General features: G+C 40.5%; 17 protein-coding genes across 17 annotated transcripts in view; all 17 read left to right on the forward strand.

Moving 5' to 3' along the window:
* Nucleotides 1–23,291, forward strand: part of Pcdha1 (protocadherin alpha 1) — a 257,373-nt gene that overhangs the window by 197,190 nt on the left and 36,892 nt on the right. The gene's annotated exons all lie outside the window — the stretch shown is intronic.
* Nucleotides 1–23,291, forward strand: part of Pcdha2 (protocadherin alpha 2) — a 248,457-nt gene that overhangs the window by 188,270 nt on the left and 36,896 nt on the right. The gene's annotated exons all lie outside the window — the stretch shown is intronic.
* Nucleotides 1–23,291, forward strand: part of Pcdha3 (protocadherin alpha 3) — a 241,576-nt gene that overhangs the window by 181,387 nt on the left and 36,898 nt on the right. The gene's annotated exons all lie outside the window — the stretch shown is intronic.
* Nucleotides 1–23,291, forward strand: part of Gm37013 (predicted gene, 37013) — an 889,226-nt gene that overhangs the window by 174,827 nt on the left and 691,108 nt on the right. The window lies entirely within an intron of this gene.
* Pcdha4 (protocadherin alpha 4) overlaps nucleotides 1–23,291 on the forward strand; it is a 234,969-nt gene that overhangs the window by 174,786 nt on the left and 36,892 nt on the right. The window lies entirely within an intron of this gene.
* The window catches only part of Pcdha5 (protocadherin alpha 5), a 227,388-nt gene that overhangs the window by 167,199 nt on the left and 36,898 nt on the right, over nucleotides 1–23,291 (forward strand). The window lies entirely within an intron of this gene.
* The window catches only part of Pcdha6 (protocadherin alpha 6), a 221,273-nt gene that overhangs the window by 159,850 nt on the left and 38,132 nt on the right, over nucleotides 1–23,291 (forward strand). The gene's annotated exons all lie outside the window — the stretch shown is intronic.
* Gm38666 (predicted gene, 38666) overlaps nucleotides 1–23,291 on the forward strand; it is an 874,243-nt gene that overhangs the window by 159,844 nt on the left and 691,108 nt on the right. The window lies entirely within an intron of this gene.
* Gm38667 (predicted gene, 38667) overlaps nucleotides 1–23,291 on the forward strand; it is an 868,072-nt gene that overhangs the window by 153,673 nt on the left and 691,108 nt on the right. The gene's annotated exons all lie outside the window — the stretch shown is intronic.
* The window catches only part of Pcdha7 (protocadherin alpha 7), a 213,853-nt gene that overhangs the window by 153,664 nt on the left and 36,898 nt on the right, over nucleotides 1–23,291 (forward strand). The gene's annotated exons all lie outside the window — the stretch shown is intronic.
* Pcdha8 (protocadherin alpha 8) overlaps nucleotides 1–23,291 on the forward strand; it is a 195,191-nt gene that overhangs the window by 135,008 nt on the left and 36,892 nt on the right. The gene's annotated exons all lie outside the window — the stretch shown is intronic.
* Pcdha9 (protocadherin alpha 9) overlaps nucleotides 1–23,291 on the forward strand; it is a 189,778-nt gene that overhangs the window by 129,595 nt on the left and 36,892 nt on the right. The gene's annotated exons all lie outside the window — the stretch shown is intronic.
* Pcdha10 (protocadherin alpha 10) overlaps nucleotides 1–23,291 on the forward strand; it is a 182,338-nt gene that overhangs the window by 122,155 nt on the left and 36,892 nt on the right. The window lies entirely within an intron of this gene.
* Nucleotides 1–23,291, forward strand: part of Pcdha11 (protocadherin alpha 11) — a 176,800-nt gene that overhangs the window by 116,617 nt on the left and 36,892 nt on the right. The window lies entirely within an intron of this gene.
* Nucleotides 1–23,291, forward strand: part of Pcdha12 (protocadherin alpha 12) — a 167,428-nt gene that overhangs the window by 107,245 nt on the left and 36,892 nt on the right. The window lies entirely within an intron of this gene.
* Nucleotides 1–23,291, forward strand: part of Pcdhac1 (protocadherin alpha subfamily C, 1) — a 97,522-nt gene that overhangs the window by 37,339 nt on the left and 36,892 nt on the right. The window lies entirely within an intron of this gene.
* The window catches only part of Pcdhac2 (protocadherin alpha subfamily C, 2), a 43,986-nt gene continuing 36,898 nt past the window's right edge, over nucleotides 16,204–23,291 (forward strand). Inside the window, exon 1 of the mRNA NM_001003672.2 lies at nucleotides 16,204–19,056. Within this exon, the coding sequence (NP_001003672.1) occupies nucleotides 16,495–19,056 (2,562 nt within the window). The 5' untranslated portion in view covers nucleotides 16,204–16,494. The remainder of the gene's footprint in view (nucleotides 19,057–23,291) is intronic.

Genomic DNA, 23,291 nt, shown 5'->3' on the forward strand with positions numbered 1-23,291 from the left:
CTACCCCAAGTTAGCTAGATGTTCTTATATTTTCTTCTAGTACTGATTGTAAAAGTAACTTTTATTCCCTAGATAAATTGTCATCTAGGAGACTTACTGCTGAATAAACTCATTCTTTCTAGTTCTTTCTAAAATGTGACTGGCTGGTTCAACTCAGCTGTTCTGTCCCAAACTTCCCTAAGCTGACTGATTCAAGCTGGCTTCTTTTGGCTTCTTACTGAATTGTTCTGCTTGGCCTCATACTAACTTTGGCAACGTGTTCTAATCTTTTGCTCTGGCTGATTCTGTCTTCACTTGTCTGTAGCTTGTTCATTCTGCAACCTGTCTCTGTAAAACTGTTTCTGTAAAACTGCCTTCTCTCTGTGCTGTCTGAAGTACCCTCTCTTTCCAGCGATGTTCTTGTGAGAATTGGGCATATTCTATGACTCGTTTCTGTCAAACCTTTCTGATTCATCACTTTGTCTGACACTCAATTAGACATCAACTTCAAACTTGACTGTTTCCTTCTATAAGCTAATTTTATCTTTATTGTTAAGGATTAAAGGTGTGTAGTAAAGGTCTGTCTGTATTCCAGACAGAGGAATTAAAGATGTGTCATTCCAGCTGGATCACACAGACCTAGAAGGTCTTTGAATGTGATTTCTTGCCAGAGCCTTGTTGCTGGATTAAAACCTTCTACAACTGATCAGCTTTAGCTTTTAGCTTTATGATCTATCCAAGTTCATTTTTTGGTGAATGGTTTGAGGCAAGACTGAGATTCATTTTTTTCTACCCAAATACTGTGTATAAAATTGTTAATATTTGCAGATATCAAGATATTAAATACTTTTAAATAGCCCACCAAAAGACCTGTGAAAAGCTAATCAATTAATTAGGTAACGATATAGAATACAAAAATCATCTGAAGAAGATATCTGAAAAGAACTTTAAAATCTTATTTACAATACCTGCAAAAATAATAAAAATAGTCCAGTAATGAAACTCAGTAGCAGAACATTTGCCATGCATGTACATGGTGATTGGTTCAATCTCCAGCACTATGCAGGTAAATAATGAATAAACAAAGAAGTAAGTAAATAAGTATATTTAAAAGGATAAATTTATAATAGTTAGGATCACAGTCAACCAAGTAACTGAAAGTTTGTACAATGAAAAGAATGAAACACTAGTGAAAGAAATATAAATTCCAGATTAGTGTAAAGATAGTCTATGCTTGTGGAAGACTTAAGATTGTTAAATGCTTATATTCTACAAGCAACCTATAGGTTCAGTCAAATCCCTATCAAAGTTGTTACGATATTTTAACAGAAAAGGAAAAATATAAGGGAATATTTTAAAAGCCTATATTCCATTAAGTCAGAAAAACCTAAAGGAAATGAATAAATTTCTAGAGTCATCCAAACCACCAAATTTAAATAAAGAAGAAATGAGCAACTAAAATTGACCCATAGTAAATAAGGAGGTTGAAATAGTGATCTAAAAGACAAAAACAAGACAAAAAACAAACAAACAATTAACAAACAAAAAATTAACAAACAAAATAATGACTACAAAATGCCCAGGCCCAGATGAATTCTACTAGACTCTCAGAGAAGATCTATAACTAATACTCCCTAAATTGTTCAAATAATAGATATAGAATGAGCACTTCAAATTCCTTTGATGAGGCTGGAGTTACCCTAACATTAATAACAAAAATACAAAACCACAGACCAATATCCCTGATGAACATAGTCACAAAGCTCCTCAATAAAATACTGGCATGTCAAATACAGACACACAACAAAAAGATCATACACTGCAACCCAGATATGCAGGGATGGGTAAACATACAAGAGTGAATAAATGAAATAAACATATAAATGGAACTAGAGACAAAAACCACTCATCATTTCAATAGATGCATAAAAAGCCCTAAGACAAAAATCCAACACTTTTTTGTGATAAAAGTCCTTGAGATGGCTAAGATCAAAAATTCAGGTGACAGCAGATGCTGGCGAGGATGTGGAGAAAGAGGAACACTCCTTCATTGTTGGTGGGATTGCAAGCTTGTACAACCACTCTGGAAATCAGTCTGGCGGTTCCTCAGAAAATTGGACATAGTAATACCAGAGGATCCAGCAATACCTCTCCTGGGCATATATCCAGAAGATGTCCCAACCGGTAAGAAGGACACATGCTCCACTATGTTCATAGCAGCCTTATTTATAATAGCCAGAAGCTGGAAAGAACCCAGATGCCCCTCAATAGAGGAATGGATAAAGAAAATGTGGTACATTTACACAATGGAGTACTACTCAGCTATTAAAAAGAATGAATTTATGAAATTCCTAGGTAAATGGATGGACCTGGAGGGCATCATCCTGAGTGAGGTAACCCAATCACAAAGGAACTCACACAATATGTACTCACTGATAAGTGGATATTAGCTCAGAAACTTAGGATACCCAAGATATAAGATACAATTTGCTAAACGCATGAAACTCAAGAAGAACGAAGACCAAAGTGTGGACACTTTGCCCCTTCTTAGAATTGGGAACAAAACACCCATGGAAGGAGTTACAGAGACAATGTTTGGAGCTGTGATGAAAGCATGGACCATCTAGAGACTGCCATATCCAGGGATCCATCCCATAATCAGCTTCCAAACGCTGACACCATTGCACACACTAGCAAGATTTTGCTGAAAGGACCCAGATAGAGCTCTCTCTTGTGAGACTAGGCCGGGGCCTAGCAAACACAGAAGTGGATGATCACAGTCAGCTATTGGATGGATCACAGGGCCCCCAATGGAGGAGCTAGAGAAAGTAACCAAGGAGCTAAAGGGATCTGCAACCCTATAGGTGGAACAACATTATGAACTAACCAGTACCCCTGAGCTCTTGACTCTAGCTGCATATGTATCAAAAGATGGCCTAGTCGGCCATCACTGGAAAGAGAGGCCCATTGGACTTGCAAACTTTATATGCCCCAGTACAGGGGAATGCCAGGGCCAAAAAGTGGGAGGGGGGAGGGGAGTGGGAAGGGAGGGTATGGGGGACTTTTGGGATAGCATTGGAAATGTAAATGAGGAAAATACCTAAAAAAAAGTCCTTGAGAGAATAAGACTGAAGGGAACATATCTAAATAATAAAGGCTATATTATATGTGTACAAAAAATATGTAGCCAATATCACCCTAATTACAGAAAAATGCAAGAGAAGGAGAAAACTGGAGAAAATTGCTTAATAATAACCTAGAAAAATCTAGGAATAAACCTAACCAAGAGGTTAGAGACCTCTACAATGAAAACTTTCAATATCTGAAGAATGAAATAAAGGAAGACACTAGAAAAATGGAAAGATTTCCCATGTTCATGGATAGCAATAATTAATATTGTGAAAGTGGTCATTTTATCAAAAGCAGTTAAGCAGTTCAATGTAGTCCAAATCAAAATCCCCATAAAATCGTTTCCAGAAATATTTTTAAAAATCTTAAATTTTATAGGGAAGATTGCCATTGCAAATTTCAATATTTAGTAACAATAACAAACACACCATGGTATTAAGATAGAAGCAGACATGTAAACCAATGAAGCAAGAATGAAGACATAAATGTGAGTACACATAACTACAGCAACTTGATATTTGACAAAGATGCCAAAACCACACTGGAGAACAGACAGCCTCTTCAAGCTACGGTTCTGGGAAAACTTAGGTCTCCATGCAGAAGAATGAAAGTAGGTCCATGTCTATCGCCTTCACAATAAATCCAAATGGATGAAAGACCTCAATGTGAAACCTGAAGCCCAGAAATTGCTAGAAGAAAACATAGGCAGTGCCCTGTATGTCATATGTTTAGGAAAGGACACACATACACACAGAGTCACATATATGTGTATATGATAAAGGATTAATATCCAGAATATATAAAGATCTCAAAAAGCAAAGTCAAGAAAACAAATGACCCAATTAAAAATGAGCTATGACTATGAATAAACCATTCTCAAAAGAAGAAATAAAAATGGCATAAAAGAACTCAAAAAAGTCTTATCTCATTCTTAGCAATCAGGGAAAGACAAATTGAAACTACTCTGAGAGTTCAACTTACCCTAGTGACATTCCTAAAATCAATAAAACAAATGATAGAAAATGTTGACAAGAATGTGGGGAAAAGAAAAATAATAATCATGAAAGTTGGGGATACATTTAAGGAACCAGAAAATATTATACAGGATGAGGTAACACAGACCAAGAAAGGCAAATACTGTTGGTTCTAAGCTCTGAATCTTAATGTGTGCATATGTAACATGGAGTAACCACAGAAACCAGGAAGTTTAAAAAGGACCATGAGTGGGGGAAAAGGAACTCTAGAGTGAATAGCAGATTACACTGATGGATTTCCATATACTGAACCCACCCCTACATCCCTGGGGTGAAGCCTACTTGCTTGTGGTGGATGATCATTTTGATGTGTTCTTGGATTCAGTTTGCGAGAATTTTATTGAGTAGTTTTGCATCCATATTCATAAGCAAAATTGGTCTGAAGTTCTCTTTCTTTGTGTGTGTTTGTAACAACAACAACAACAACAACAATAGTAGACATAAGTTTGAGAGGGAGTAGGGACTGGAATTAGGGGTCAATTACATGCTATAACACTATGTCTAAAAATAATATACATATTTTAGTTAACATGATTTATTGCTAAAATGTTTAATGATCATTTAGCTAATGTAAAGATGTTACTAAGGGGTGTTATTTCTTTTTTCTTCTTTTCTTTTCTTTTCTTTCCTTTTCTTTTTCTTTCTTTTTTTCTTTTTTCTTTTCTTTTCTTTTTCTTTCTTTCTTTTTTTTTTTTTGAGATAGGGCCTTAGCTGTCCTGGAACTCACTCTGTAGACCAGATGTATGCCTGCCTCTGCTTACCAAGTGTTGGGATTAAAGGCATGTGCTACCGCTGCCCAGCAAGGCTTTCTTAAGAGTTAATTGCCATAAACCTCACTACGTGTAGAATACAATAAAAGTTAAGTGCAGGTGCTGGAGAGGTGTCTCAGTGGTTAAGAGCACTGGCTGCTACCCCAGAGGACTTGGGTCCAAGCCCAGCACATACACGGTGCTCACAATCATCTGCTACTCCAATCCAGGGCTTCCCACAGACTCTTCTGCCCCACAGGCACCAGGAATGCACATGGTACATAAACATTTATGCATGCAGGAGATACAAAACAATTACACACAAAACAATAAAAAATTATATGAAAAATGAGGTATTCCTGTTCATGCTCCATTCTGTCCCTATATACACAGACTTGTGATAGACTTTATTTCTACCTCTAGGATATTTTCTTGTTCTGTGTTAATTTTTGGCCCACAATTAACAATAGGAGATTGAAGATGTGAACAATGAAGCCACAGATGAAGACAGGGTTTTTGTTTTGTTTTGTTTTTTTACTTTCAAGTTCTCAGGTAGTTGCTTGATGGGTTTTAAACTTTATTATTTATTGTGTATATACGTTATTTGTGTCCAAAAATTACTGTTAACAATGGTCACCCTACTGTATGGTAAGACGCTAGATATTCCAGTTGTGATTTGGAAACCATTAACTGACCTTTCCTGCTTATGTCAGGAGGCTGCAATTTTGTTGTCCTTCCAAGAGTGAGCTATGAACATCAGTGCACTGGATTCAGCTTCAGACTTGAAGTTTTAAAGCTTTGCTTAAGTATTTAATTTATCTAAGAATTAAATCTTAGAATTTAAAAAAAAATATGCCCAAAAGGTTGAATGACGGTTGGGAGAGTTAGATATAAACACATTTTTAAAGGCACAGACTTTGACATTGCTGGGTAAAAATTATTCAAAACACTGAAATACATTAGTAAATTTAAATGAAATAAATTCAAGCAAATGGGTTGAATTTCCCAGGAATTCTTTAGTTATTTATAGGAGTCATACAAATTAGATTGTGAAACCTATATTGAGGATAGAAAAATGTGGTAAGTGTGATTCTGTTTGTATGTATACTGTGAGCTAGGAATTTTGTAGAGAAATCATACATCAGTGAATTATCTTATTTAGGATTGATGAGCATGATAGAAAGCATAAATTGGCATTCTAGTATGTCTGAATAAAATCTGAATATGAGTTCTCAGTGGTTAAGAGCACTTACTGCTCTTCCAGAGGGCCTGAGTTCAGATCCCAGCAACCATATCAGGTAGCTCACAATGCTTGTAACTCCAGCTCCGAGGGATCTGATACTCTCTTCTGGCTTCCAAAGGCAACTGTATGCATGTGGCATACACACAAACATAGGCACACACCCACACTAAACTTAAATGTATTTATTTGTTTGTTTGTTGAGACATAGTTTCCCTGTGTAACAACCATGGCTCTCCTGGAACTCATTGTATAGAACAGCGTATCCTGGAACTCAGAGATCTGTGTGCCTCTGTTTCCTGAGTGCTGGGATTAAAGGTGTGTGCCACTGCTGCCTGGCAGATAAATTTAAAATAAAATAAAGTCTTTCAGAATAAATATAAAAGCATGTATATAAATACACTTTCAGAAATATATCTAAATATTCAATTATGGAGTAAAATGTTATAAAATATTTATACAATGAATATTATGTAACATTTACTGAGAAGAAAAATACTGTGTATAATATATGTTATATATACAAAATCTATATAATATATGCACATATAAATATGTATTCATATATAGTATATATATATTTTATAAATAAACTAATGCCCTCTTCTGACCTCCAAAGGCACCTGTATACATGTGGCACACACAAACATACATTCATAGACACCTAAAATGTATATAAGCTATATATAATTTATAAAATGCATTATGTTTTTGTTATATATTTATATAATTTATAAAATGTTATATATTTTATTATATATTTATGTAATATATTTTCCTGCCATATGTATAACATACAAAGCTTATATCATATATATTATAGGGAAAGACATCCATCACATATGTTAAAAATTTTAAAAAGCAGCATTGTACAATAATATATAGAATATTACATTTTGGGAAAATACATGTTCATATATTTGCATATGCTGAGGTTAAAGTCTGGAGAGATATACCAAAACCAAAGAATGAGACTTAAAAGCACTTTAATTCTTACTGATTTAGAGAATTAAATAAGTTGAATTTGGTTCAGTATGTATTTGTAAATACCATTGAACCAAAATGAATCAAAAACCCAAAATAATAAAAATTAGTTAAAGAGAATATAGCTGGGATTTATCAGGATTGTTGTCATGTTTTTAACAGGTTATCAAGTGCCGTTATTGACCCTTAGAAAGAATGATTTAAAAGTCTTCCTCCCATTGATGACCGACTAGGCCATCCTCTGCTACATATGCAGCTAGAGCCATGAGTCTCTCTGTGTGTTTTCTTTGATTGGTGGTTTAGTCCCAGGGAGCTCTGGGGTTGCTGGTTAGTTCATATTGTTGTTCCTCTTACAGGGCTTCAAACCCCTTCAGCTCCTTGGGTACTTTCTCTAGCTCCTTCATTGGGGACACTGTGCTCCGTTCAAAGGCTGACTGTGAGCATCCACTTCTGTATTTGCCAGGCACTGGCAGAACCTCTCAGGAGACAGTTATATCAGGCTCCTGTCAGCAAAATCTTGTTGGCATTTGCAATAGTGTCTGGGTTTGGTGGTTGTTTATGGGATGGATCCCCAGGTGGGGCAGTCTCTGGATGGTCATTCCTTTGGTCATTCGTCAGTTTCTGCTCCATACTTTGTCTCTGTAACTCCACACTTTGGTCTTCCTTCTTCTTGAGTTTCAAGTGTTTTGCAAATTGTATTTTGGATATTCTGAGCTTCTGGGCTAATATCCACTTATCAGTAAGTACATATCATGTGTTTCTTTTGTGACTGGGTTACCTCACTCAGGATGATATTCTCCAGATTCACCCATTGGTCTAAGAATTTCATAAAGCCATTGTTTTTAATAGCTGCATAGTACTCCATTGTGTAAGTGTACCACATTTTCTGTATCCATTCCTCTATTGAGGGACATCTGGGAGGAGAGGCCCTTGGTCTTGTTAAGGCTCTATGCCCCAATACAGGGGAATGCCAGAACCAGGAAGTTGGAGTGGGTCGGTTGGGGATCAGGGTAAGGGGGGAGGAGATCGGAGATTTTTGGAGAGGAAACTAGGAAAGGAGATAACATTTGAAATGTAAATCAAGAAAATATCTAATAAAAAAGAGAAAAAATTAATTAAAATTAATATTATACCAAAACTATGATACAAATGTAAAGATTAAATAAAACTTAAATAAGAAATTTGCCTTATTCCATAAAACTACATTAAAGAAATGGCCATAGTGATAATGAAGATATGATCTTAATTAGTTAATGGTTAACTACATCTCTGCTATCTATAAAAAGATGTCTGACATATATCTAGTAAAAAAGAGTTTGCCTCAACATGCATTCACACACAATAAATAGTTAGCATAATAAAAAACTTAAAGAAAATCTTCCTTACTCCACAGCTCTTGCCAGGTTGAGGAACACTAATCCACGTATCGCACATGTCATGGCTGTCTAATATATCCTGTGTGTATGCTGATTTATGAGCCAATAAATGTTTCATACACGGTTAAAATTTTAAATGAACTTACGACAGTTGGATCACAGGGGCCTTCATTCAGCCAGAGATACTACAGAATGCCACTGATGGGAGGCTATGATTAAAATTTGATTAGGGAGGATATTGAAGCTCTGAGGATGACAACTCTGCTGTAATCGATGTGATCCTGGATTAGAAAGAGGGACAGTCAAACTTTCACCAACTTCTACTAGAAACCAACTTTTCATTTCTAGTAACTGCCACTGTACTGTTTCAATATTGATATTTCAACTTTTGATGTTGTCTTGTATTCTCTGCCTTTACTGGAGAGCTGGCCAACAGATTTAGACAAAAAGAAACCATAAGATGTCAAAATGTTTTTTGGAAGCTTTGTACGTTTTTCCTGTTATATGAGGAACAGCTGAAGTTGGCACCAGCTGAGGCACATCCAGCACAATGACTTTTCAATGACGGTCATAGAATTAAACCAGGTTTGTTTTCAACTCGTTCAGTATAGTATGCTCCATTTTCTCATGATAGAAAAGAAGGAAAACTACAAAGCAAAATGGAGGAATATGAATGTTATTTCAAATAACTTAATAAAACGAGCTTTGTTAAGGTAATTATCTCACCAGAATGCCTCAAATTATCTGTTAATATTCATAGAAACCAAAATCCATCTCACCTTGGCTAATTTTGATGTCATATATTTTACCTTCCTTTTTATGTTGTATGTCGAACTGCTAAATGAACTACAGTAAAATCCATCACTAAAGAAATGAGTGGGATTTATGCTGAACAAAATCAAAGTCATCTGTAGAACCCCACTACTTCCATGGAATAGTGTGAGTGGGAAAATACTGCCTCCAGTAAAGGCGGAGAATACAAGAAGCATTTGGCTTATGGAAGATGAATCTTTTTTTTAACAGCATGATTTGCCAAAGTGGTGTGTGTGTGTGTGTGTGCGTGTGCACATATATTTATATATGTATATATATATATATATATATATATATATATATATATATGCACACATATATAATATACATGTATACATATCCATATATATATGCATACATGTATGCACACATATATGTAAGAGAATATCAAAATGAAGTCTCTAAAAAAAATGAAGTTTGAGTCAGGCAGTGGTGCACACACCTTTAATTCTACTACTCAAGAGGCAGAAGTAGGTGGATCTCTGTGAGTTCAAGGCCAGCCTGGTCTACAAAAAATTCCAGGGCAGCCAAGGCTATACAGTGAAACCCTGTCTCATAAACAACAACATCAACATCATCATCATCAACAACAACAACAAAATATGTGTGTGTGTATACATACATGTATACACATACATATACATATATAAGTTTGTAATTGTGAAAAATAGGATTCCATGTAAAAGACTTGAAATTACTAGTTTTCTGAGCAATAATAAGATTCCTTTTAGAGGTGTGTATGTTTAGTGGACAGATGTTAGATTACTAAAAAAATAAGGCAGAGGAGTTTGGAATAGAGCTCAGCGGGAGAGCATTTGCAATGTGTGTGACAGGCTTTGGTCTGAATTCCCAATATCCTCCCACAGATATATTTATAAGCCAATCCCCTCAAAACAAAACAAACCCCAACTTACCCAAACCACAAAACAAAATGACAAATAAACCGAACAAAACAGAAAAGGAAAGGGACAGGAAGCCTGGCAAGAAAAGGGCAAGCAATTAATAAAAGAGATCTTGCTAAACTTATGATTTCTTGTACAGCAATGGAAACAGTTAATCCAAAGAAGAGACAGCCTATATAACTGGACAAAAATCTCTACAAGCTGTACATCCAACAGAGGTTTCATATTTAAAATATACAAAACCTTATTTTTAAAAAAAAACCCTAAACAAGAAATCAAACAACCCGATCAATAACTGGTCTGATAATATGAACAAAACTTTCTCAAATTATAGCATATAAATGGCTAGTAAACATGCGAGAAAATGTTCACTTTTACTAGACATCGTAGCAGAGCAAATAATGTTAGTAGTCATTCTTACCCAGTCATTAAGCAACAAAATGACAAATGCTAGCCTGGATGTGGATGAAATGAAGCCTTTGTACTGATCATATAATGTGAGTTAGTCTAGCCACTACAAAGTTTGTATGGAGATGTCTCAAAAACCTAACAAAAGATCTTCCATAAGACCCAGTTTCAACAAAGCATAAAGAGATAAAAATGCAATAAATTTTTTTTAATTTATTTATAGACAGGGTTTCTCTGTGTAGCCCTGGCTATCCTGGAACTCGTCCTGTAGACCAGGTTGGCCTCTACTCACAGAAATCTGCATCCTCTGTCTCTGAAGTGCTGGGATTTAAGGCATGCACTCCCACAGACTGGCTCAGAAAGACTCTTTTAAGGAGGAAAAGAGGCCTGGGAAGACATGAACTTCTGAAGAGTCTGATAATCTTTGCCTTTTGGAATTAAGCTTCTTTGTCAATACCAGCTCATTAACACCTTATGAGAATCAAGAGAGATTAGAAGTGGATAGAAGTAGTAAACTGTTAACTGTCAAAAAGTTGAGATATAAATGACCCCATAACCAAAGATTATTTCATATCTGGATATGCAAATGGATACTTCTTAGAATTATGTAGTTATTTTTTCCCTGAAGCAATAGAAACAGTGGGTTCAGAAGGCAGTACTGGGATTTCATTTAGGCTGAACTTGTCATATCTTGGAAAAAGAGTTAAAATGCAAAACTGTTCAACAGCATCCATATCTGCACATGTATGTTACTGTCTGTCAGTCGACATACTACCTGATTGTCCATCTCTGGGTGAAAAATCAATGACTATTTTGGCTAACCTCCACTTGGGAAAAAGAATGTTCTTTAGTGCCAAATTTCTTTTTTGTTTTATTCTGTGGCTAAATCCCAAGAATTGTAAACGAGAAACAGGGCCAAACAAGGCTTTCTATTAAAATAAGAGGTCCAAAGTGATGAATGGAGACTTGGAACTCGTTTTAATGGAGAACATAGAAGCCAGAAGTCAGCTTAAATACAAACGTATGAATTGGGGGCATGCACTGAATCTCAAGCACAACACTGGTAGTCATTTAGTGAATTAGGATGTGGCTTGTCCTAGACAGCCATAATTCTTGTTCCAGAAGGGCTCAACTCGCTTCTGGATTGGCCTGTACAGTTGCTGCCTACTAGCCTTGAGTCATTGAGAAAATGCTGACTAGGAAAACACAGAGGGTAGATCCCTCCGTCCCTTATTAGAATTCCTCCAGGTTGAGCCATCCCATTAATAAATACTCTTTGGCACAGCTATTCAAAGAATTATAAAAGCCACTTAACTATATTGTACTGCAGCTTTCTTGCTTCATCTTGTCTTTGTGGGTAAGTAGGAAACTGTTAAAGTCTCCATGAATTTCTGATAAACTGTGTCTATAGACACATCATCAATGATTTTAGCAATGGAAACCCCAAAAAAGTCTATTTGGATAAAAAGTACAACTTTAAGTCTAGTGTGTGTGTGTGTGTGTGTGTGTGTGTTGGCATGTTCAGTGCACTTGTAGAGTCAGAGGACAATCCTGGGGAGACAGCTCTCTAATTCCACCTTGGTAAGCCCAGGTCTCTCTTGTTTTCCCTGTTCTGTGTTGCCAATGATAGCTGACCCTTCCCAATCCTCAGAAGACTACACCTTCATACTGGCATAATCTTATTGTGAAATGTATACCTTGTGGAGAGGGAGCTCAAGAGTCCTGACCCTTTTAAACAAAATTCATGTTTGAAGCAGTATCTCACTAGACAGCCCTGCCTGGCCTGGAATTCATGAGCCTCTTGCTTCTGCCTCTTGGGGGTCAGCATTAGTTAGAGATGTGGGCTGCCATACCAGCTATGAGATGTTACTTTAAAAGCTACTTTGTGTTATACCAACTCGTAGGGATGCTGACTTGTCCCTCTTTTTATTGTGTAACACATGTTTAGTTTGTAGATTAACATTCATTAACCAGTTACAAATAAAATTTAGAAGCTGGGCATAATGACACATGCCTGCAATATTAGCACTTGGGAGTTGGATACAAGAGTATCAAGAGTTCAAGGCCAACCTAGACTACAACAAGACATGGTCTTAAAGCAACCAAACTTGTTAAAAACAAAAAGAAGTTAGATTGACCTTTTTGTGGCACATATTCATGCAATGGCCAGATGAGAGCTTGATAAAACTAGTGACTAGCCAGTGTCTTTTTTGTCCTACACCCCCCAAAACTCAGGTTATTTGGTTACTCAAAGTGAAATGATTTGTGATGGTGCCAGGAATAAAGGAAATTTGATGTAAATTAGGGGCGTTTTCTGAGATTGAGTATTTTTCTTGCAGTCTTAATTCTGTTGTGATTGGTTTTGCTGCTGTGTGCAATGATCTCATGGAAGATGTATTTTACAAATGTAATTAAGAAATATAATTGAGCAATATGATTTTGAAGTTCTTGTCTAGCACAGGGGTAAACAAGCACAATGCCCTGTCCATGGCTCTTTTTATTATGCCACCTTTTACTTACCAAATCAAGAAATGATTTTATTTTGTGATATAGTAATTTTACTATATAGCTGGGTATAAGTTTTCCTGGAACTGGTTTAATGGTTTAGAGAATTGCTACCCTTCCAGAGGACTTGAGTTCAATTCCTAGCAGCCATATTGAGTGGATCATAACCACTTGAAACTCCAGCTCCAGGGGTTCTGACATCTGTTTCTGTCTTCAGTGGGTAACTGCACACACATATCAGACACACAGATACATAAAACAAACAAAAAATCAACACACACATATCAGATATGAAAGCGAGTTGCTCTTTTTTATTTTCAAGATACTGGGTAAGTTCTAGAAGTATTTGGAAACTTTGGAAAAGCTAGACTTTGAGTATGCTCTGCTGTCTCCACACTATTTACTTTTTAAATATCACAAATGTCTGTGTTTAAGGAGTCATGCCATACATAGATGATTAGCCAAGATGTCATCTTCGAACAGTTGTTGCATTTAATAAACACCACTACCTCCAATAACAATAGTGTGCTTGCCAGATAGTGTGCAAATCACTTATAAGTTCTTCTAATCACAACAGTCTCATGAGTTTTATTTTTGTTTCCTCTATGTAAAACAAGCAAATGGAAGGTTGGGTGTTAAAAGACACATGACTATGTGTGACTACCTCCATAATTGGTGTTTCCCAGTCAGTTTTATTCTGCTTTTTAATTGGACTTCTTAATGGTAAACAGTAAGGATTACACAATGGTATGGCTAAGGCATTAGCATGAATATTTGCAGATGAGGCACTTAGCAACAGTGTGAGAAAGAAATCATATTTTGAACATTGGTAAGGTTGGCAGGAAGCTCAGTATAATTGTGTGAGATGGGAAATTACTGTGGTGCCAAACAGAATACCATCTCTGTAGTACAACCTTCCTGGAAAGGAGGCTAATTTTCTGCTCCTTTGCCCTTTCAGTCACGGAGGGAGTAAATATTAGTTGGTGCTTACTTCTGAAACACAAAAATGGACATCTCAGCTGTTACTCTTGCTGAATGACAAATTCTGTCCCTTGTCCACCCCCACCCAGGAACAGGGCACTTTGAGGCTTCTGTTTAAAACATCACACAGCCCTTGTCACCCTTATCTCTTCCTTAAGTGCTTGTGATCTTTTCAGGGGCATAGGACCATGCATGGTCAACACCCAGTGGCTTGGAGCAGTGGTGGCATCGACTGTGAGGACTGGAGGAGATGAAGGGAAGAAAGGTCACTTTTCCTGACAACTTATAACTTGATTCCACTTACAGGCCATTTGTTTTCTGAAATAAGTAATGGGTGAGGACATAGGCCAGGTCTACAATTTGTGCACTTGAGAGATTAAGGCTCCTGGAGATCAAATTACTACAGCGAACAGACAGAGCTACTGGGGGGGGGGGGATGTTTGGGAAGGATACAGACAGAAGAGGGAGAAGCCAGAGACCTTAGAATGGAGACAGGAATAGACTTTGATGGAAATTGCTTTCCACTCTGCACCCTTGATGGAACAAAGAGGACAAATAGGCAGCGATGGGAGGAAAACTGGCTTCTCTAGGAGGAATGGGTTAGATTGTGGGATGCTGCTACTGAATGCATTTCGTAGGTTGAAGGAAGAGTGTGCTGCTGGCCCCCGTCTTCGAAATCTGGCTTCTGTCATCTTGTCCTCTCAAGCAGGGAAGCATGCCAAATTGTCAGGTCCCACTCTGGCTTCCTTCCACTAACATAGCTAGAAAGTTACCCAAGGGGCTCTCTATGTAGTTCAAGGATCCTGGGAGTTGAGGAAGAAAAAGAATCTCTGTGCAAGCAAGAATGATCTTGCATAAGGGACTGTAGTTTTCAGCCTTGCTGGCAGAGATGGGAGGGCTGGGAAGGCTGACTATTGAGAAGCAAGAGGAGGCAATGACACAGCATAGAAAGGCTTCCTCTTTCTCTGTTCCTTCCCTTCTTGTTAACTGAAGAGAATTTGTGTAGCCATTGTAGCTCTTAAAGGGAGTCTGGGGGTGGGGTGGGTGGCACAGAGGTACAGGAGCCTATATTTACAGATGAGCTGAGACCCTTGAAATTGCTGCTATTGTAAGATAAATCCCAGCCTCTTGAATTTGCTTATAACAGCAAGGTAGTTTTTTTCCTTTCTTTCTTTTTGCAAAGCATTAATGAGTTCATATGCCAGCCTGGCTGGGCAGACCGAGAGTAACTCTTCTGACTTAATGGCTTGTAGGCTCTTGACGACATTGTCATCAATTAAAGAAAAAATTAATCACTCTTGAAAGAAAATGTCTTGGGCGATAAATGAAAAAAGGTTTGAAGCAAGATTAGCAAAAGCATGTGGGGAGAATAGCTTAAAATTTTACTAGTTTTCTTTTTCCTACTTTGACCAAAACAGGTCGAGTATTAGTTTTTCTTGAAGCTTTATGAAGTCAGTTGTTTAAGTAGAGAATATTAAGCCCTGAAATACTGGTTAATTGTCAAAATACACACTGAAAGTTAAGGCACGTGCCTGGGAGCTGGGCTGAGGGCTGGATCTCAGGATACTTAAAATAGATAGGCTTGTTTCCCAGGAGAAGGCATTAGTCACTTTGCACTTTGACCTGGGAGTTAAAGGCTTTCTGTACTACTAAGAAAAGGTGTCTGGAAGGTGTGGGATCAGTATAACAAATGGTCCATATTTCTAAAGCCCCGAAGTACCTCCCAAAAGTGTTTACTTTCCCTGTCTGTTACGGCACCGCCCAGGTCCCCCTACAGTTTATTTTCCTGGATGGTGCTTTGAAATCTTGACTTGGGGAGCTTATAGTAGGAGTTCTAGGGACTCAGCTGCTTTTCTCAAGCTAATCTTATGAGACGCGTTAAGCCTGCTTGGGAGCGTGGAGACTGGATGAACAGGACGGTGGGGGCTGGGAGGAAGGGAGTGGCCGCGGTCCCGCGGTCTGCTGGGATTCAGCGGGTCGGGGATGAAGAAGGTGAGGCTGGAGTAGATGGAGTGACAGGGCGTGCACGATCGCAGTCCGCCGCCACTTGGGTGCGGAATCCGAGCTGGACTTGCGGAGCGCCCCCTCCCCCTCCGTTTCTCCCTCCCTCTCCTTAGAGCATCAGCGGCGGCGGCGGCAGCTGGCAGTCGCAGAAAATCGAGACCCGCGGACCGCCTGGAGGCGAGTGGAGGAGCTGGGATATGGGGAGTCAGCGGGGGCGGCAGGGCCCGGAGCCCTTGAGAACGCTTGGGAGGGGAGCCGTCTCGGGCATTTGTAGTGCGTGAGAGGTGAAGAGCGGCGAGGGCGGAGGCGGGGCCCGGGCCCGGCGTGGAGCAGGCTGCCAAGCCGCTGCCTCCCGCCCTGCCCCGGCTGCCTCTGCCAGGGCCGGCGGCTATGGAGCAGGCGGGAGCCAGACCTGGGGCGACAGAGCATCCGCGACCCCTGCGGCCCTTGCCCTGGCTGCTGCTTCTGTCTTTCCGACTGCTGCTGGTGCTGCTGCCAGGCCCAGCGGCCTCCCAGCTACGATACTCCGTGCCGGAGGAGCAGAGCCCCGGCGCGCTCGTGGGCAACGTGGCCAGAGCCTTGGGGCTAGAACTGCGGCGCTTGGGACCTGGCTGTCTGCGCATCAACCATTTGGGTGCACCCAGCCCGCGCTACCTGGAACTGGACTTGACCAATGGAGCGCTCTTCGTCAACGAGCGGATAGATCGCGAGGCGCTGTGCGAGCAGCGGCCTCGCTGCCTGCTCAGCTTGGAAGTGCTGGCTCACAACCCTGTGGCAGTGAGCGCGATCGAGGTGGAAATACTGGACATCAATGACAACTCTCCGCGCTTCCCGCGGCCGGATTATCAGCTTCAGGTAAGCGAATCCGTGGCACCTGGAGCGCGGTTTCACATAGAGAGCGCACAGGACCCTGACGTCGGTGCCAACTCAGTGCAGACCTACGAGCTCAGCCCCAGCGAGCACTTTGAGCTGGATCTTAAACCCTTGCAGGAGAATAGCAAGGTGCTGGAGCTCGTGCTGCGGAAGGGCCTAGACCGGGAGCAGACTGCCTTGCACTACTTGGTTCTCACTGCGGTGGATGGGGGCATCCCAGCTCGCTCAGGCACAGCTCAGATCGCCGTTCGTGTCCTGGACACGAATGACAATTCTCCTGCCTTTGACCAATCCACTTACCGCGTCCAGCTGCGAGAGGATGCTCCTCCGGGCACATTGGTAGTGAAGTTGAATGCCTCGGACCCGGATGAGGGTTCTAACGGTGAACTCAGGTACTCCTTGAGCAGCTACACATCAGACCGGGAGAGACAGCTCTTCAGCATCGATGTGACTACAGGGGAAGTGAGAGTAAGTGGGACTCTGGATTATGAGGAGTCTTCCTCCTACCAGATCTATGTGCAAGCTACTGACCGGGGACCGGTACCCATGGCGGGACACTGCAAGGTGTTGGTGGACATTATAGATGTGAATGACAACGCTCCAGAGGTGGTGCTCACAGACTTATACAGCCCAGTGCCTGAGGATGTTGCCCTCAACACTGTTGTGGCCCTTCTCAGTGTGAATGACCAAGATTCAGGCTCCAACAGGAAAGTAAGCCTGGGTCTGGAGGCTTCACTGCCCTTCCGGCTGAATGGCTTTGGAAACTCCTATACCCTGGTGGTGAGTGGCCCATTGGATCGGGAGCGGGTAGCTGCCTACAACATCACAGTGACAGCTACTGATGGGGGAGTACCACCACTCACATCTCAAAGGACATTGCAGGTTGAGATCTCTGACATAAATGACAATCCACCAAGCTTCCTGAAGGACTCCTATTCCATCTACATCGAGGAAAACAATTTACCAGGTGTGTTGCTCTGCACTGTGCAAGCCACAGACCCAGATCAAAAGGAGAATGCAGAGGTGACCTACTCACTCCTAGACAGGGAGATTCAAGGGCTGCCAGTCACCTCCTATGTCTCCATTAACAGTGCCAGCGGCAGCCTTTATGCTGTCAACTCCTTTGACTATGAGAAATTTCGAGAGTTTTTTGTGACTGTGGAGGCCCAGGATAAGGGGAGGCCACCACTAAGCAGCACTGTGACCGCCAACGTGTATGTGGTGGACGTGAATGACCACGCCCCCCATATTCTATACCCTACCTCAACTAATACATCAGCAGCCATTGAAATGGTGCCACGGACTGCCCCTGCTGGCTACCTGGTCACCAAAGTCATAGCCATGGATTCAGACTCTGGGCAGAATGCTTGGCTCTTTTACCATTTAGTCCCAACGTCTGACTCGGACCTTTTTAAAGTAGAACTTCACACAGGAGAAATTAGGATTACCAGGAAGATAGGAGATGAGAGTGGCACCACTTTCAACCTGACCGTGGTGGTCCGTGACAATGGAGAGCCACCTCTATCAGCTACCGTGGCCATCACAGTAGCTGTGGTGGACAGGGTTTCTAAAATGCTCCCTGACACTCAGAGACATATAAAGAGTCCTCGGACATACTCTGAGATCACACTTTATCTGATAATAGCATTAAGCACAGTGTCTTTTATATTCCTTTTGACAATCATTGTTCTGAGCATCATTAAGTGCTACCGCTACACTGCTTATGGCACGGCATGCTGTGGGGGCTTCTGTGGAGTGAGGGAGCGCTGCCCTGCAGAGCTGTACAAGCAGGCCAATAACAATATCGATGCCAGGATACCACATGGCCTCAAAGTACAGCCTCACTTCATTGAGGTTCGAGGCAATGGCTCCCTCACCAAGACCTACTGCTACAAGGCCTGCCTGACAGCAGGCTCAGGGAGTGATACTTTCATGTTTTACAACACAGGGGCCCAGACAGGGCCAGGGCCTGGGGGAGCCCAAGCCTCAGTGACTGACAACAGGCAACTCACCGGCCAAAGTAGGCACAGTACCGGGAACCTGATTATCCTAAAAAATGATGCTGGCTCTCAAAATGAGGTGAGATGGTGATCCAAGTGTCTTCCAGAAAGCCATGCCTTTTTTTCATGTGTCCCTTCCTCCAATTGCATGTGGCTGGTATTACTGATTTATTAGCATCAAAATGTTTATCTGATAAACTGAGTATTAATGGTACCTCTGATCTTATTATAACCTGATGTTTGCTCTCTAGAAAATAAGCCCTGGAGAATTCTTTTACTTACCATTTTCTAGTGGCACATGGGAAGAATTAGCCATAACAGTGTTTGAGAAGTGAGGATTAGTCCTGGGTATTTTGTGTTGAAGCACAACTCTGTAGAAATAGAACAGATCTGGGAATAAGAGTTCTATTACTAGGAGGTAATGTGAGGTTCAAAGAGAAATAATCTCTGCTATCCCATCTACAGGGTAATTGATTTGGCCTTTAAAATTTAAATATATAAGCTCTGAGACTTCCAGAGCTATGTGGTTACCCCTGGATAATGTTGCTGTTTATATCTTGGAGGTCCACAGTGAAAATGATTGGCAGGTAGACCTCTGTGAGTTTGAGGCCAGCTTGGTCTACATACGAGTTCCAAGCCATCTGTGGCTACATAGTGTGAGACCTCACCCCTAAAAATCATTCAATTAATTACACAGGGCTAATGTGATAGCCTCCTCTGGAAATCCACCCTGGAAGTGAGAAGCTAGGATGTAGTCCTCACTCTGAAGCTAGAGTTTTCAATGGCTGGATGATGGGGTCACTCTTGTGAGAAGAAATGAATGGTAGTAGGCTAGCGTAAAGGATTACACATTTGTCTTGTTGGCTGAGGGAGTTCATAAAGGAGTGGACGAGGAATATGTAGGGATGGTGGAGGTCCGCACAAGCTGACTAGGAGGAGTGTGGGACAAGAACTGCAGCCTAGCCAATGTCCTCGACATACTCGGAATTCATCTTAAGATGAGGTCTCAGCATTCGCTTTAAATATCAATACTCTTCTGACTCCATGTTAACCACTTCTGTGCTTCTGATGAAATGTAAAGTATAATTTTCAAGCCTTTCATGTCTTTAAGGTAAATGAAAACACTCTGGAAGCACGTGTTCGTTTTCTGGATCCGAAATCAGGCATGCAATGGAATAGAGAGGCTTAGGAAGTGGATGGCTTTTCTGTACACGGTGCTTAATATATGTACCAGTTTGGGGTTTTAAGTAGTTACAGGCCAGATTGGTCCTTCGAAGGAAGACTGCATAGGCATTACTGAAAAGTACAATCATGTGCAGGTGTACTTGGATAGGAAAGTCCCAGACATGCCTGGAATAATAGGAGCCTGTCTGGTGGCCCTTTAAACTCCCATTTCAAAGCAAACCCTGTCCTATAAATATGGGTGAATTTTCTTTTCAAACAACAACTCTGTAGCTCCGACTTTGAGAATCAGCACAAAATGAATTAACACTATTTGTTTTTCCTATAGTTCATTAGCATATTGGTATGGCTTACTAATTGTCTATATTTTCACATTTAAAGTTCACAGCAATCTTGAGGAGAGTAATGTGTAAGCACAGAATCCTCATTCCTGATTGTCAGTAGATTGTATCTTTCATTTTCCTATGGATATTATTCACCTGTCAGAAGACCCTGAAAGTAGTCAGTGCAGAGTTGCCACAGGAGGCAGACTTCAGACAAAGGAAGCGGGAGAATAAAGAAAACTGGGGGGTTGGAGGGGAGGTTGAAGAGGAGTGGGATATCTTTGGAAGCCTTTAAAATGATTCATCTTTAGATAAAGATGCTATAGATGTTTGCCTAACAAGTTCAGGTGACAGGGCACTTGGGCAGGCTGCAGGTGGTGACAAGGCATGGAAAGCAAGCCAGACAAGGCTCAGCTTTGCCCCCAGCTGAGTGCTGGAAGCTTAGAAAATGGCATGCTTGCCCTTTCTCTCATGACTCACAGCTTGGGGCATTTTGATACATGAATTATTTCTGTCTTACACTGACCTGTGTGTTAATAGTTACTATGGTACACAAACGTTTAATCTAGGGGTAAAGTTATTTTAGAAAGTGATGGCTGTTGTGGGATTTTGCCAGGAGAGTGCATGAGTTTAGTAAGGGCAAATGGTATCTGATAGACATCTCTCAAAATGTAGTGAGATATCCCAAGGTCTACAGCTCCTGTGTTTAATGCAGTTATGGAGAAAAAGTGAGACCCATTGTACAGCATGGCAAAATGGTGACAGAAGTCAGTCTGCCTTGAAACCATCATTGCTAGGTCAAGCTGACTTTGCCAGGTTGGGCTTTCTCTTTCCTTACCTAGCTACTGCAGAGTACTGGAGTTGAACTAATGCCATGTGCCAACATTAAAATTAAATGGAGACTGGAATAGGAAAGTGGGGGAATTTGTGCCCATTGAACACTCTGCTCTGTAAAAAGTACTCTGCTTTGCAAAATGTGTATATGCGATTTCATTGATTGTAAGTTTTACGTGAAACACGCGTTATCAGAGAGGTTATATAATATAACACACTGCTACACTGTTAGTATTTTAAGCCTCATCGGTTTGACTCTAAAGCCTATGTTTTCTTCAACAGTAGGAGTAGACAGAAATCCCGATTACACGCACACACACATTGGCATGGCATATTCGGTCAAAATGCTACTGCCAGCTATTTACTGCTTTACTATTGGCAATGCTTACTCAGAGCTTTTATCTTTGTCATTTCACCGAGGTTTCTCTTGTAGCAGATTTAGTAGCAGATTTTGATCTTTAGGTAGATTTTATAGTGTTGTTTAGTTGTTTGGTTTTTTTGTTTTGTTTTAATTTCATGAGTTGTGCTATGACAGCTTTTTGGCAACAGGACAGAATTTCTCTTTGGAGCCTTCTGAAAACCTGAAGTGAAAGTAGTTGGCACCTCTTCCAGAGCCTCCATGAAAAGAGACCAAGCCCTAAGATTGATTGCTAATGAGTCATTCCGAGTACTCAGTGGCACAGCATGTGAAGTCATAAAGGAGCAGCAGAGACATTTAAGCTTGGCTTCTCTTTGACGTACAGCAAAGCAATTTGCAGACATTTTATCCTCGGTTATTTCTACCCACTGTATGTGCATATTGAACTTAAATCCAGACATGGGGATCTGAAAGAGTTAATGGAATCTTTCAGAATATGTCTCCTCTAGGGCTGACTTTGCCATCTGGTAGCTCTGTCCTAGAACTATTTACACTCTCTCTGTACAGTAATGTGATGGTGTTTGGTGTCTTTAAAACTTTAAATGATCAGAGTAGGCAAAGCTCCTCCTCCTCCTCCTCCTCCTCCTCCTCCTCCTCCTCCTCCTCCTCCTCCTCCTCCTCCTCCTCCTCCTCTTCCTTGAGATAGGATCTCATATAGTCCAGGCTGGTCTCTTAACTGAATATGTAGTTGAGAATGACCTTGAGCTCCTTAGCCTCCTGAGTTCCTGGCTGTCTTGTCTCCTCTGTCTCTTGAGTGATTATAGGCATATGATAACGAACCACACAAGACCAAGGGATTTTATTTTATACTTGTTATTTGTGTGTGTGTGTGTGTGTGTGTGTGTGTGTGTGTGTGTGTGTGTGTGTGTATCTACACAAGTTTATTTTCACCATATGTGTTTCAGAGCCTACAAAGGGCAGAAGAAGGCAGTAGATCCTCAGGAACTGGTATTGTCAGCAGTCATGAGCTACCTACCATGTGGGTGTTGGGAGCTGAACTTGATCTTCTGCAAGAGCAGCAAATGTTCTAAACCACTGAGCCATCTCTCCAGCTCCAAGGCCAAGGAACTTAAACTATGGATTTATGTTCCAGTGTTTCATCTTTGATGACCAGATTTTTAGTGGGTGGGTCTGTTTAATGTTGCCATTTTCATTGGTTGTAGGGTGTCTTGAGAAAAAAAAGTTTATTTGTTCTTGATCTGATAGTACAGCATTTTCTTCAAATGACTTCCATCCTCATTTTTCCCATAGAGAAAGTTGAGCCAAATGAATAATGTCATAGAGAATATGTCTAAAGAACTGATGGAGAAATGTGTTTCTTGAGGCTTGATTGCCATTGACCCACCCTTTTCTTCTGACCCAACAGTGAGCTTTCACATGGGCATCTGGTCTTACGCAGAACACAGCTTGGCATGTTCTACAGTGTCTGTTGGCACTCTGTCTGCCTGACAGAATAGCAAATTCATTTCTGGATTCTTGCCCTGGTTGGATATGAATTTTGCTTTCAATGAGAGGTCAGAATGATGTCAGTTTCTAAGTATTTGAGGAAAAATCACC

The sequence above is a fragment of the Mus musculus genome, chromosome 18 (genome assembly GCF_000001635.26).
Source record: "Mus musculus strain C57BL/6J chromosome 18, GRCm38.p6 C57BL/6J".
Taxonomy (NCBI): domain Eukaryota; kingdom Metazoa; phylum Chordata; class Mammalia; order Rodentia; family Muridae; genus Mus; species Mus musculus.